Raw genomic sequence first — 15,372 nt, forward strand, 5'->3', positions numbered from 1 at the left:
TTCCACGGCCTCTTCTGAATCCAGCTTGAACCTCTGGAAGTTCTCTGTCAATGTATGATTGTAGCCATTTCTGTATTACCTTGAGCAAAACTTTATTCTCTTGAGATATCAAAGAGATTGTCCGATGATTTCCACATTCCGTTGGGTCACCTCCCCCATTTTTATTACAAAACTTCTACCTCCACAGTTGTGACAGTTGCAATTAGTCATGATAACAATCACTATTGAATCATAAGAATCTTATCCCCACCTCTTTTTATCAGACCCATCTAGACAAGATGAAACTATTTAGTGGGGACTCTACCTTCCCCTGCACAATCATAAATTAAACTCCCTTTTGAAACCTTGTAAGCCAGTTACTTTGTGCCTTTATTGCACCCTCATTTTATAGAGCTAATGTCTACGTGGCCTGTCCCTATGTACCCTGTTCACAGAGGGGACAGCATTGATACTTGATGTGAAGACTCCTTCCTTCTTGGTTGGCATTTTGAGCTTCTACATCCATAGGTATAGGTCAAGTACATCAAATTGTAGCAATTTACACTTGTGTCCTTTATCAAAAATGGTTTTTTTATCTTCCTCTAGTCAAGTTATGATTATGAAGCCATCGAGGTTAGGTCAAATGGGTGCCATCTGTAAGTTTAGGTGTTCTTGTCGCACAGGGTATTTGAAATCCAAGTCTGTTACGGATTTTTCCATAAGCATAGCCATGGCTGATTTACAAATGATTTACCATATAATCCACTGTCTTTTGTCTATTTGACAGAAACATTTCTCATGCATGCTCAGTGTTGTTATATGAGCCGTGGATGTGTATGGGCATTTTAATATAACCTGAGTGCAGATCATTTTTTACTCATCCTCATAATATATAACTTAAACTCCACATGGGTTTGTTGTTATTAAGTGTTGCTGAGTCAACTCCAACTCATCGCAACCCCTATACACAACAGAGTGAACACTGACTGGACCTGCTTCTGCTCACAAGTGTTAGGTTTGGGCCCAGCGGTGCAGTCACTATGTCTGTGCATCCCTTTGGGAGTCTTCTTTTTAGTTGACTCTCCACTGCTCCCAGCCTGAAGTCCTTCTCCAGGGACTACTCCCTGCTGGCAATCTGTCCAAACAGTGAGAGACAAAAGCTCATCACATGGGTCCAGGATAAGGTTAATCCACTTAATTCTTAATGACCATTGTCAGGTAGGTTGGGATAGCAGTAGCTGATAGCCAGAGGGAAGACACTTCTGGTTGTTTGTCTGGAGGTTCCTGTTGGTTCTTTCCTGAGAGACATAGCTAAAAACTAGGGCTTTGGTATGCACCAAATCTGGGTTCCCATCTCCAATCCAACTGCTTACCATATGTGTGACCTTAGGGCTACTACTTAAAACCCTCTTCACCAGTTTCCTTATAAAATGTAGATTAAGATAATTACCTACTTTATAGAATTGTTGTCAGAATTAAATGAGATAATGCTCATGAATGGCTTAGCCAAAGGGCTTGCACATAGGAAGACTCCAACTTAGTAAATACCTATGATTACCCTCTAAGGCTTCCTTATTTTCATTCTTCTGTCTATTGAGATTAAGTAAAATCTTTAAAAGTATAAAATTATGCATCATAATAATATGAGGGGAAACTACATAGCAACACTTGGCCACATATTACTTTCTATTCTTTTGCTTTTGATGATAAATGCATTAATTTTACATTCAACAAATCATATACTTTGTTTCATTACAATGATTATAATTCCCACCATGTACCATCAGTTAACAGTGTTTCTCTCTATTCATTTTAGCTCTTTTTTTTTTTAACACTCAGCCATATATAATAATTTACACCACCAAAGGACACATTTTGCAAGTCTGCCTCCTGGCCGCCAGCTCTCAGTCCCTCTCTTTCCATGAATCTAGAGTCCTCAGCTGTTCCCTCTCTCCATGTCCTCAGCTCTGCCACCATCTCTGGTGTCGCTGCTTCCCTGGATAAGGTCCCACATTCTGCTTGTGCTCTTCTCCCTTGATGGTCATAGAGTCCCCTGTTTCTGGACAGTAAAATTAACTACTACTCCATTTTTGTTATAAAACTTCCACCTTTACAATTGTGTCAGTCACAATTAGTCATGATAACAATTACTCATTACTGAAACATAAGAATCTTATCCCCATCTCTTTTCAGCAGACCCATCTAGACAAGATGAAAACTATTCAGTGGGGACTCTACCTTCCCCTGCACACTCTTAAACTAAACTCCCTCTTGAAACCTTGTAAGTCAGTCACTTCGTGGCTTTATTGCCCCCTCATTTTAGGTAGCCAATGTCTAAGTTGCCTGTCCTTTTGTATCCTGTATATAGAGGCATTGATACTTGATTGTATTTCATTTTTGCAAATATGAACAACGTAAGTAAAGATTATTCTGGTTAGATTTAAATTGCTTTTAGTTGCTGTGTAAGAGTTCCTAATTTATTCTTCTTTTCTTGAGAAGAGACTACTTTTGAATTCCTTAACATCAGGTAGAATCTAGGTGGAATGGGGTTTTCTAACAATTAACGAACAACTTTGTATATCTATTTATGGAGCTATATACTGAGATATATAAGTCTATATGAATTTAGGGGAGATTCTGTAATTCTGAGCGTACATTTTGCTGGTGGGTATAAGGATAAATGCTGAGCATATTTCCTTCCTTGTGGAGAATCCCGGAGATTGTGAGTCTGAAGGCCTTGGGGTATGTCAATGGCTATTCACATGGAAATCAGCTTGCTTAAACCTCAGGAATTACTGGTAGATCCTAATTGATCTGTTGAGGCCTTTTAATCTACAGCAACACAGTATCCAATATAAGGTGAACCCCACAGCTCCATACAATAACCACTGGACTCCAAATCCCAGGTTCTGTGGTTTGAGCCTACCAGTGGATCCGTGGGAGAAAGATGAAGCTTTGTACCCCCGCAAAGATTTAGAAAAAGCCTCAGAAACCCTATATAGGATTGCTATGAGTCAGAACCAACTGGACAGCACTTCACAACAACAGTCTAATATAAATGTAATGTGGTAGCCACATATGTAATTTTAAATTATCTAGTCACTACATTTAAAAAGGTAAATGAAATAGGTGAAATAAATTTTATTATAAATTATCTATAATCCCCTATAACCAAAATATTAGAATTTCAACTTGTAATAGACATAAACATTTTAAAACACTAGCTTAAGTACTAAGGTTTTGAAATCTGGTATATGTTTTATTACTTGCAGTACATTTCATGATGCTAAATTTCATCAGAAGAAATTCATCTGTAAGATTTTATACAATTTACTGTTGAAAAAGTAGATTCACAAGCTGCATCATATATAGCTAAAAATTTTCCAGTAACTTAACTGAGTATCAGTTTTTAAAATTCAGTTAAAAAAAAAAATCAGTCCTCAATAGTGCTCAATAGCCACATATGGCTAATAGCTATTATATTAAACAAAACTTATAAAATTTTGTTGTATTTTTTTTTAACCTATATAGCATAGTGGTTACGAATCGGGCTGTGAACCGCAAGGTCAGCAGTTCGAAACTACCAGCTGTTCTGTGGGAGAAAGATGAGGCATTCTGCTTCCATAAAGATTTATAGCCTCAGAAAGCCTGTACAGGGTAGTAGCTATGAGTCAGAACTGACTCCAAGGCCCACAGCCACTGCCACGACCACCATATAATTTATAATGGGCTATGTGCTGGGTTACTAATGCCGAGGTCAGAGGTTCAAACCCACCGGATACTTCTGAGAGAAAGATGAGATTGCCTCCTCCTATAAAAATTTATATTCTGTGAGCCTTGGTGTGTGGTATTGTAGGATAAGCACTGGCCTGGTGACTATAAAGTCAGCAGTTCAAACCCACCAGCCACTATTGGAAACCCCATACAGGGTCACTATGAGTCAGAACTGACTCAGAGGAACACAACATGTCATTTATACATGCATATATATATTAAATATTTATTTTGATACTGGCACATATGCAAGATCTAGGAAGGTGAGGCCAACTTTAAAATTTGTGACTAATTCAGACAGTGTGAAAGAATTGTAAAGTTGTCAGTGTAAAAATACTTCAAAGGAGCCATTGTTGAGGGACAATTTTTTTTAAGAATAGAAGGCCTTTAGAGAAGAAATTCTTCAAAGCAGCTATTTATGTATGCATTTATGGACATTATATACATATGTATGCATTTACCTATTTAAAAATATATGCACTCTATTGAAAAAATACAGCATTAACTTGACAAATTATGGAGGGAGGGTCGCTATGGGTCGGAACCGACTCGATGGCACTTAACAACAACAACAAAGTGTAGTAAAATATAAATTATATGCATTTTGTCTTTAAAATTGAGGTACAGTGAAAATCACAAAGGATAAAACAAAGCCCTTGCATAAGTTTTATATGGAGAAAATGGGGAGGCTTAATTATTTTGCATGTTTTGAAAAATTTTAAAGGACCTTTCTTAGATTTTTTTATACATTTATTGTATTCTAAAATGTTAGCCAAAGTAGATTTGATATGTTTATGTGCATGTAAAGTTTTTTTGTGTCATATCAAGCATACCATCATGCTTAATATACTTAATAATTTTGTACTAAGTCTTTACTGGAATCCTGATGTGGACCTGTAGGATAAGCACTGGACAACTAACTACAAGGTTGGTGGTTCAAACCCACCAGCTGCTCCTTGGAAGCCCTATATGGGTTGTTATAAAGTCAGAACTGACTTCAACAGCACTTAACAACAACAACAAAGTCTTTTATAAAATGTTACATATATAAATTTATAGTGCTATGGATGCTCAAGAGATAATGAAAATGATAAATTTACAAGGTTTGTATGACGGGATATTTGTAAACCATTTATTAAATGGTTCTTTAATGAAATACACTCCTGGAAATTTTTGTTTTTATGTGTAAACATAGCTGACGGAGTGACTCAGGTGTGATGCTGCAGGATAAGCTGGATCACAAGGTCGGTTTGAATTGCAAGGTTGGTGGTTGAAACTCACCAGTCGCTACTTGGAAACCCAATACAGGGCCGCTGTGAGTTGGAAGTGACTCGCCGGCACTTAGCAGCAATAGCAAATAGCTAATGAGCGTAGTGGTTACAAGTCAGGCTGCTAACCTCAAGGTCAGCAATTCAAAATTACCAGCCATTCCACCATAGAAAGTTGAGGCTTTCTGCTCCCATAAAGATTTACAGCCTCAGAAACCCTATACAGGGTCACTATGAGTCAGAACCAACTCCATGGCACACAACCACCACTACTGAGGAAAACAGATTGAGCATAATCTCCCTAAGGGAATCAGAATGCAAAAGTGGATTAATAATGATAGACTTTGTTTTCTAACTTATGAAAAAAATCTACTAGCTATGATGAGTAACAGTTCAAAACTACCAGCTGTTCTGCAGAAGAAAGATGAGACATTCTGCTCCCATTAAAATTTACAGCCTCAGAAACCCAGAACCGACTTGGCACATAGCCACCACCACCACCATGATGAGTATAGCAGCATCATTCACCTACATGCTCTACCTATTTGTGTAGTCGATTCGGACTTACAGCAACCTTTTAAGACAGAGGAAAACTGTTCCAGAGGTTATAAATCTTTACAGGAGTCTCACCTTTCTCCCATGAGAAAGTCACTTCTTGTTGTTGTAGTCAGTAAGTGCTGTTGAGTTGGTTCCGACCCATAGTGACCCAGTATAGGGTTTCCGAGGAGCAGCTGGTGACCTTGAACCTCCTATTTTGTAGTTCAAGTTGACTTTGCAGTCCAGTGCATTAACCCACAGCACCACACCAGGACTCATAGAAAGGTATTCAGTATCATAAAAATGAAGTCTCTGTAATAAAATATTGCCATTAGATTGAAGTTGTTGTTGTTAAGTGCCATTGAATCAATTCCGACTTACAGTGACCCTGTGTAGGATTTCCAAGGAGCAGTTGATGGGTTTGAACTGCTGACCTTGTGGTTTGCAGTCCAGTCCTGATCCTATAGCACCACACAAGCTTGCTTGGATAATAAATACTCAGAATTCTTCTTGACCATTACATTTGTATTCCTGAAATGTTTCCCCACTTGTTTAGCCCAGTAATATGAGATGTCATTCTCTTCTTCTATTGTATTTAATTTTATGCATTAAGCATTATTAATATATAATTATTTGGGGTATATTTGAGGCTTTATTCCTAGAATTATTTAAGATAACTACCTTCCATTGAATCTTTCATGTATTCTAGGCTGAATTTTTCACAAGTATCTAATATAAAATTTCTTTTTCAGGTATTATTCCCCTGGATATTCTGATACACTTCTGCAGAGGGTGGACAGCTATCAACCACTTATTAACTAAGCAAAGTTAGGGTTTCATACCGAAATTCACAGCTCGACATTTATGCATAACAGTTGTTGAAGCACTTTCTAAATATTTATTCAATGTGAATTACACTTAGATAATATTTTCTAAATTGATACAATACCTTAAAAATTATTAACTTTATGAGGGGCTATTCATGACCAATTGCATGCATAGGATTTGCTCTAAAGGTAGATTTTTTTAAAAGATACCAAAGGTTTTTAAGGCATTTGTTATTCTAGTAAAAAAATCACACAACCATACACACACACATTCACACCCACACACCACCACTTCTCTCAATGAGAGATAGATGAGAAGTGATGTTCAAAAAATCTTTAGCTATTATTGCCAAATCCTTATATACTTAGCAAAATTGGCCTTGTAAATTCCACAGTAGGATGTAGAGGGGAAATAGTTGAAAGAGGAAACTAATGACAAGGATACAGGGTATATGAAATTTTCTAAAGTTGTTTGCATAAATGCATTAACCTAATGCATAGAATCTGTGGATATACTTGTTCAGATTCCCTAAGAATATAGGAAGACCCTACTCTTTACCACAAGTTTTCTGTACACTTTTCTTCTTCCTCTACCTGTTCTTCACTACTCATGAGGGCAGTTCTACTGCACACGCTTTCCATTTTCATTGAAAACCGTTCACTGAAAGGTTTCTTAATTTAGCATCATATGTGAATTAACAAGAAGTAGGAATGTAAAATGGTCCTCAGTTTTCCCTTGTCCTAGCTTAATTTCCCCAAGTTCAAAAGACATAATCTCGGGAATTTAGGGAATTTGAAAATAATAGCATCAAGCTCAGACTTTACTTGCATGTCCATATAGGAAGCTTTATGGATGTGGGGTAGAATTTCAAATAAAATTTTAAATAAAAACAACATTAGAATTGTGGTTCCATTTTTCTGAGATATTGTGTGGGTGAGGATGATAAAGAAGAATTCTATCAACTTCTTCAATCTGAAATTGATCAAACATGCAATCAAGATGTATTGATCATTACTGGTGATTGGAATGCAAAGATTGGGAGCAAAGAGGAAGGAGCAGTGGTTGGAAAATATGGACTTAGTGATAGAAATGATGCTGGAGAACACATGATAGAATTCTGCAAAACCAATGATTTGTTCATTTCAGATACCTTCTTTAGACAGCATAAGAGACGACTATACACATGGACCTCACCAGATGGAATACATAGAAATCAAATTGACTATATCTGCGGAAAGAGACGATGGAAAAGCTCCATATCATCAGAGAAAACAAGACTAGGGGCAGACTGTGGAACAGACTATCAATTGCTCATATGCAAATTCAAACCGAAGCTGAAGAAAATGAAAAGTCCACAAGAGCCAAAATATGACCTTGAATATATCCCACCTGAATTTAGAGATGATCTGAAGAACAGATTTGATACATTAAAGAAGAGTCATGTGATGACGTCAAGAATATCATACAGGTAGAAAACAAAAAGTCATTAAGAAGACAAGAAAGAAGGAAAAAAAAGAAAGAAAGAAAGAAAGAAGGAAAAGGTAAAAATGGATGACAGAAGACACACTGAAACTTGCTCTCCAGTGTAGAGATGCTAAAGCAAATGGAAGGAATGAGATATAAGAGCTGAACAGAAGATTTCAAAGATCAGCTCGAGAAGATAAACCCAAATATTAGAACAAAACGTGCAAAGATCTGGAAAACCAAAAAGGAAGAACACACTCAACATTTCTCAATCTGGGAGAACTGAGGAAAAAATTCAAGCCTCAACTTCTGTTATTGAAGGATTCTCTGGACAAATTATTGAATGATGTAGAAAGCATCAAGAGAAGATGGAAGGATTGGATTACACAGAGTCATTGTACCAAAAGGAAATGGTTGATGTTCAACCGTTTCAAGAGGTAGCATATAATCAAGAGCCAGTGATAAGGAAGAAGTCCAAGGTGCATTGAAGGAACTGTCAAAGAACGAGGCACCAGGAATTGATGGAATAAAAATTGAAATCTTTTAGGAAAGTGAGGCGGCACAGGAGGCACTCACTCATCTATGCCAAGATATTTGGAAGACAACTATCTGGCTGACTGACTGGAAATGATCCATATTGGTGCTCGTTCCTAAGAGAGGTGACCCAATGGAATGTGGAACTCATTGGACAATATCGTTGATAACCCATGTGAGTAAAGTTTTACTGAAAGTAATACAGAAATGACTGCAAGCATCCATTGACAGAGAACTTCCAGAGGTTCAAGCCAGATTCAGAAGAGGCTGTGGAATCAGGCATATCATTGCTGATGTTTGATGGATCTTGGCTGAAAGCAGAGAATATCAGAAATATGTTTACCTGTGATTTATTGACTATACAAAGGCTCTTGATTGTGTGGATCATAACAAGCTATGGACAACATGGTGAAGTATGAGTATTCCGGAACACTTAATTGTGCTCATGAGGAATCTGTATGTGGACCAAGACACAGCTGTTCAAACAGAACATGGGAACACTGAATGGTTTAAAATTAAGAAAGGTGTGTGACAGGGTTGTATTCTTTCATCATATGTATTCAACCTGTATGCTGAGCAAATAATCTGAGAAGCTGGGTTATATGAAGAAAACCATGGCATCAGGATTGGAGGAAGACTCTTTAACAACCTGCAATATGCAGATGATACAACCTTACTTGCTGAAAGTGAAGACTTAAAATATTTACTGATAAAGATCAAAGGGCACAGCCTTCAGTATGGATTGCATCTCAATGTAAAGAAAACAAAAATCCTTACCACTGGACCAATAAACAAAAATTCTTGTCAACAGAGAAAGGATTGAAGTTGTCAAGGATTTCATTCTTCTTGGATCAACTATCAACACTCATGGATGCAGCAGTCAAGAAACCAAACGATGTATTGCATTAGGTACATCTGCTGCCCAAGACCTTTGTAAAGTGTTGAAGAGCAAAGATGTCAGTTTGAGAACTAAGGTGCGCCTGATCCAAGCCATGGTATTTTCATTAACCTCATATGCATGCGAAAGCTGGACAGTGAATGAGGAAGACTGTAGAAGAATTGATGCTTTTGAGTTATGTTGTTGGAAAATATTGAAAGTGCCATGGGCTGCCAAAAGAACCAACAGATCTATGTTGGAAGAAGTGCTGCCAGAGTGCTCCTTGGAGGCCAGGATGGCCAAATTTCATCTCTTATACTTAGGATATATTGTCAGGAGGGACCAATCGCTGGAGAAGGATATCATGTTGGTACTTTGGAGGGTCAGAGAAAATGAAGAAGACACCCAGAGAGATGGATGGCAAAGTGTAAGCATCAGTGGGCTCAGGCTTGATAACGATAGGTTGGCCCAGGACTGGGCAGTGTTTCGTTCTGCTGTGCATAAGGTCACTATGAGTTGGTACAGAGTCAATGGTACCTAACAACAAAAACAATAAAACAACCAATGGGCACAGTCTACAAGCCTGCCTTCTGGCCACCAGCACACAGTCTTTTTCTTTCCATGAGTCCAGAGCCTCAGCTGCTCCCTCTCTCCATGTCCTTATCTCTGTCTCCATCTCTGGTGTTGCTGCTGCTCTGGAAAGGGTTCCACATTCCACTCATGCTCTCCTCCCTTGATGGCCCTTAGGTCTTCTGTTCAGGAATGTAAGATTAACTACTCCCCCCTTCATGTTACAAAAGTTCTTTCTTTACAGTGTGACAATCGCAATTAGTCATGAGAACCAAATATTCACTATTGAATCATAAGAATCCTATTCCCATTCCCTTTCACCAGGCCTGTCTAGCCAACATCAATACTATTCAGTGGGGATTCTACCTTCCCCCACACTCTAGTGTGGTTTTGACATTGGAAAATTTGTGGTGCATTTAATTAAACATTTTGGTTAGATGGTATATGTGTGTCTTTTGATCTGAAGACACATTACGTACAGTGATCTCTCAGTAAACTGAAAAGGAGGTGACTGACTCAGAAAGCCCCTCAACCACATTGTTTCCAGTTTGACCTTGTTTTCAGATTCCTTTACTGAACTAACTTTATCACTTTTTTTTATCGTCAAAAGCAACGTACTATTAATCTTAATACCTCAAGGATTATTCTCTGTTACCAGTATTTTCAAATAATACATTGCTTTGTTGCATCTGTTCAGACTTAGTCGTATCTAAGGGTCTCACTTATTCGTGCCTTATATCAATTTAGGAGTGCTTGTGATTTGACATTTCTTTATTTCCTTGGACCTGTTTTGTTTCCTTGAAGTAATTTCTTTAACATTACCAAACCAAATCCACTGCCACTGAGTTGTTTCTTTAGAACTGTCCCTTAGGGTTTTCTAGGCTGCATATCTTTATGGAAGCAGACTGCCACATCTTTCTCCCATGGAGCAGCTGGTGGGTTTCAACTGCTGACCTTTTAGCTAGCAGCTAAGGGCTTTCACCATTGTACCACCATTAGGTCAAAGAAAAGGTCATTTTTATTCCCAATTTTGTAGCTTTTCCTTTCCTTCCTGCATGTCCAGCTTGCCTTATGAATCATTTAACAATTTGAGAAAATAGAGGTAGTTTTCATCCTCCATTTTTTCATAGATAACATGTTTGTAATGACAGAAATTCATCTATCAGTGTTAAAACTTCATAGATTATGGGGATAGTTGCTGTGCAGTGAATTATCATATACTTCATTATGTCCCTTCGAACCATTAGTCTTTGTAACTCCCAACAAACTACTTTTTCCTGATGGGTCTGGGTGAGAGAAGATGGGGGAAGATGCTGATGGATTATCTGATTCAGTATGAGTGATTGTTAACTAGATTATTGTGAACACTTTGAACTCTAACATAGGTATAAAAGAAAGCATCTTATAAGCAGGAGGGAGGATCTCACTACCATCAAGAAAGCAGAGCTAGGAAGGGAGTGCATCCTTTGAACCTTGAGATTTCTAACCATTAAAACACCTTGATCCAGAAGACAGAGCTGTGACTTCAGAGGAGCAGAGGCAGCAGATCCAAGTCCACAACAGCAACAAAGTGATGGGCTTTCCTGCCCACACTGCAAATAATGCCGAGCGCCTTCAGGCAGGAGGATTACTTGTGGAATAGGGTAGCGTAGTGGTTACAAATCGGGCTGCGAACCTTAAGGTCAGTGGTTCGAAACTACCAGCTGCTCCGCGGGAGAAAGATGAGGCTTTCTACTCCCGTAAAGATTTACATCCTCGGAAACCCTATACAGGGTCGCTATGGGTCGGAACCGACTCTATGGCACATAACAACAACAACAACAAGGGTATCTCTAGGCAATTAGGAGTCCTGGTGTGGCGCTGTGGGTTAATGCGCCAGACTGCAAAGCCGTGTGAACTCAATCTTAAACCAGCTGCTCCTTGGAAACACTATTCAGGGTTGCGATGGGTCGATGGGTCGGAATCAACTTGATGGCACTTAAAACAACAACAGGCACTTAATGAGCTCTTTTAGCATAGTGATTGCGAGTTGGACTGCTAATCTCAAGACCAGCAGTTCAAAAATACCGCCCCCCCGCCCCCCATCCGTGGGAAAAAGATGAAGCTTTCTGCTCCTGTAAAGATATACAGCCTCGGAAACCCTATGCAGGGTTGCTGTGAGTTGTAACCGACTCCACGGTATTCCACCACAGCACTTAATTGGGGAGCAAGGTTTGCTGATCCACAGAGCTACAGCTGCACACCCTCGGGATGAAGTTAAGTAAAGAAGTGAGTGTCCTTTGGGCATTTATCAGCAGTACTAAAAGAGCTTTGTAACATTGCCTGAGAAGGGCACAGGTCAGACAAGGGGACTGAGGACCAGCTAGAGGCCTGCTTGTGGCATGATAGAGAAGCTGTCCTTACCAAAGATCTGTATCCTAAGTATTTTCTGACCGGGCATTATAACCTGTTAATTTCCCTAATAAACCCCACAACTGAGTTTGGTGTCCTGAGTTCTATGTGGCTATTGCAATGGATTACTGAATTTAGTTGAGTAGAGTGCTATGGGAGGGGCGGTGGGTACCATTTTCTGCAATAATGAATTTATGGATTTCCTTGACATGTTGTATTTTGTACTTGAGCGTTTCCACTTCATATATCATTTCATACTTACTGGAAACATTCAAGTTAGAAAGTAAAATATTTAATAGTGTTAGGATGGGTGTCATAATATGATCATATGTTATTTGGAGAATATATGCGATGAGATACTTCTTGGCATAAAACATTTAAAGCAAAATGAAGCTTTCCTTACCTTTTGAAAGGTCTATTGTGGATTTTTTTTTTTTTTTTCCCTAAGCCTTCTATTTATGCTAGAGCAAAAATAGTGTCTCTCACTGATGGCATTTCGTGATATTTTCATTCCTGGTTTGAGCTATGCCAATTCTAGTTCGCTCTGCAGATCCAGCCCCTGCCCCATTTTTCCTGCAGTTTATTTAAAATTCAGCTATCACTAGGGTATCTCATTTAGCTTATATGAACAACTATCTCTAGGACTTAGGAATAGAATTGGTTGTACCTTATTTTAGACTCTGTTAGTTTACCTGTTGTAGAAATAGGTGAGTATTAGTGGTGCCTGGAAAGATGCTGAGTAGTGGATTCTAGTCTTTACTGTGCTAAAGAGACGGATGTTAATTCTTTACCCACAGGATGCTTACACTTATGCATGTAACAATTTCCTAAATGGGTTTCATTCTATACAAATGTGACATGTTATTTACGGGCAGTCTGATAGGTCTCTGATGTAATTGGTATTTTAATGACAGATGATGCAATCTGGTTAGCAATTGTATAGTAGCTCCCAGATCTCATACTCTGAGACCAGTAGCATTTAAACTAGATGATGTATGATAGAGAAAAGATACATTTCCTGCCCCCATGGAGTTTGCTAATATAAACACATTTGCCCAGATACAAGGTGTAGAATAGGCACAAGATGTTGATCATGAAACCGGCATATTTAACTTAGAATGTCGAAACAAATGTGAATTGTCATATATACAGGATGTTGTTCTAGCCCTTTCCTTTCAAACTCTCCCCCTTGAAAGATGAAAGGTTTGCTTGTTTTTAAACTCAATTTGAGGTCCTGCTTAACATAAACTTTGACCTTAAATTCCTGGGTGAGGCCATCTACAATCTAGAATGTCAAGTTTAAAATTGAACTTTGGAAGAATGAAGCATTTTTCTGTTGTGTTTTTATACACCCAATCCTTTGATTAAGATAAGTGATAGCATATACATTGTGCCTTATTTTGCCATATAAGTTTTGTTTAGAAAATGTTGATTTGTAGCTATTCTGCTTATTCAGAGATTAAGAGGACTAAATGATAGTCTTAACTACGATTATTTCATTAGCCAGTTGATTAAGAAACTTTGTACTTTTAAAATTAGATTTGTCCATGCAATTAGATATCTAGTAATATGAATTCCTATACTGTTTTTAAAAAATCTTTGTAGACAATAAAATTTGGCACTTTTTAGTGAAATTAATTTCAAGAATGGTAAGTATTATTATTTTTGTAAAGATCCATAAGAAATCTTTAAAAATTTTACCAATATATGAAGGGGTGAAGATCGCAAAAACATCACTCCAAATCTTACATGTTAGACAATAATTGCCAGGAAAAAAATTATTGTTGTTGTTGTTGTTAAGTGCCATCGAGTTGGTTCCGACCCATAGCGACCCTGCATAGGGTTTCCGAGGAGCAGCTAGTAAGCTAGAACCGCTGACCTTGCAGTTCATACGATTTTGCAATCTGACACATTAGCCCACAGTGCCACACCAGGACTCATAATTCCAAAATCTCCAAGTCTGTGTACATACAGATAGAGAACAGTGTCATACTATGCTGTCTATTTTTTAAATAAGCAAAATAAAAAGAGAAAAAAGAGCTTACAGTTTGTCTTATTTCACAGAAGATGGAGTTTTTGCTTTTGTTAATTTCAATGGGTTTAAAGAAAATTATGTAAAGATCTCCTATTTAGAGGTCAATATAAAGTATTTATAAATGAGCTCCATTCATTAATGATAGACAGAATTTGCTATAATAGATTTCAAACAGTGCTGTTTGTGACTTGTCAGTTTAATAATATGGTTTGGTATAGATATACACTAAATATAGTGTCTTTTTCTATATATACAGAATTTGTAGTAATGCATTCTTACTAAAATTTATACTGTTCCAAATATGCTGTTCTTGGCAAATATTTATTCAAGCATTTTTGGATTTAAAGAACTCCAACTTTGAGAATTATTGTGACCTATGTTGATTTGTCTCTTTTTAAAAATTTCCATCACATGTATAGTTTAAATCATTCAAATTAAAGTACCAAAGAAAATATATTTTTTAAATTTTGACTTCACCAAGTCAGGTATGACCTTTTTCTTGGTTGGATTGCTATTCCTTGTTCTCTTCAGTCCCCGGTGCTAGCCAGCACTGTGGTAGGTTGGATTGAGAGGACATCAAGCCTCCTGGCCAGTTTAGACTATGATAGCTCTCTGACCCTGGCCACGTCTCTTCAGGTCCCAAGGTCTTAGTTTTCTGAAACATTACAGTGTAGTGTAGAAAAACACAGGCTGTGGAGTTAAAAAGACTCTCAGTAGATTCTCAAAATGACTACACTGGACTCAAGTGGCTTTGGGTCAGACACTTTAATCTCTGTTAAGTTTTGATTTCCTCAACTATATTAACATCAGGCTATGTCAAAAAATATTGCTGCAAAATTATAGAAACCTTAATTTAAAAAATCAAAACATGAAGCTGTTGTTTCTCAACATCTCCATCTAGGTCTATACACTTCTGAAGTCAGACTTTCCAACTCAAATCTTTCCCCAAATAATTCTGTGCTCTTCAATTCATACCACATCAAAACAGTTTTGATATCCTTGAGGGACTCAAGTTGTGTTCCTTTTCAACATTGAGGTCAGGGTACAGAAAGAAGTCTGAAAGGGGAAAATCAAGGAGCTCTGATAGCTTAGCGGTTACAAATCATGCTGCGAAC

The 15,372-nt window shown here is 37.8% G+C and overlaps 1 protein-coding gene across 1 annotated transcript in view; it reads left to right on the forward strand.

Annotated features, from left to right (window-relative positions):
* The window catches only part of SPAG6 (sperm associated antigen 6), a 100,109-nt gene extending 93,729 nt beyond the window's left edge, over positions 1–6,380 (forward strand). The window contains exon 10 of the mRNA XM_006869909.1: positions 6,311–6,380. Within this exon, the coding sequence (XP_006869971.1) occupies positions 6,311–6,380 (70 nt within the window). The remainder of the gene's footprint in view (positions 1–6,310) is intronic.
* Positions 6,381–15,372: the final 8,992 nt, after the last annotated feature.

This window comes from Chrysochloris asiatica, unplaced genomic scaffold, assembly GCF_000296735.1.
Source record: "Chrysochloris asiatica unplaced genomic scaffold, ChrAsi1.0 scaffold00137, whole genome shotgun sequence".
In the NCBI taxonomy this organism is placed as follows: domain Eukaryota; kingdom Metazoa; phylum Chordata; class Mammalia; order Afrosoricida; family Chrysochloridae; genus Chrysochloris; species Chrysochloris asiatica.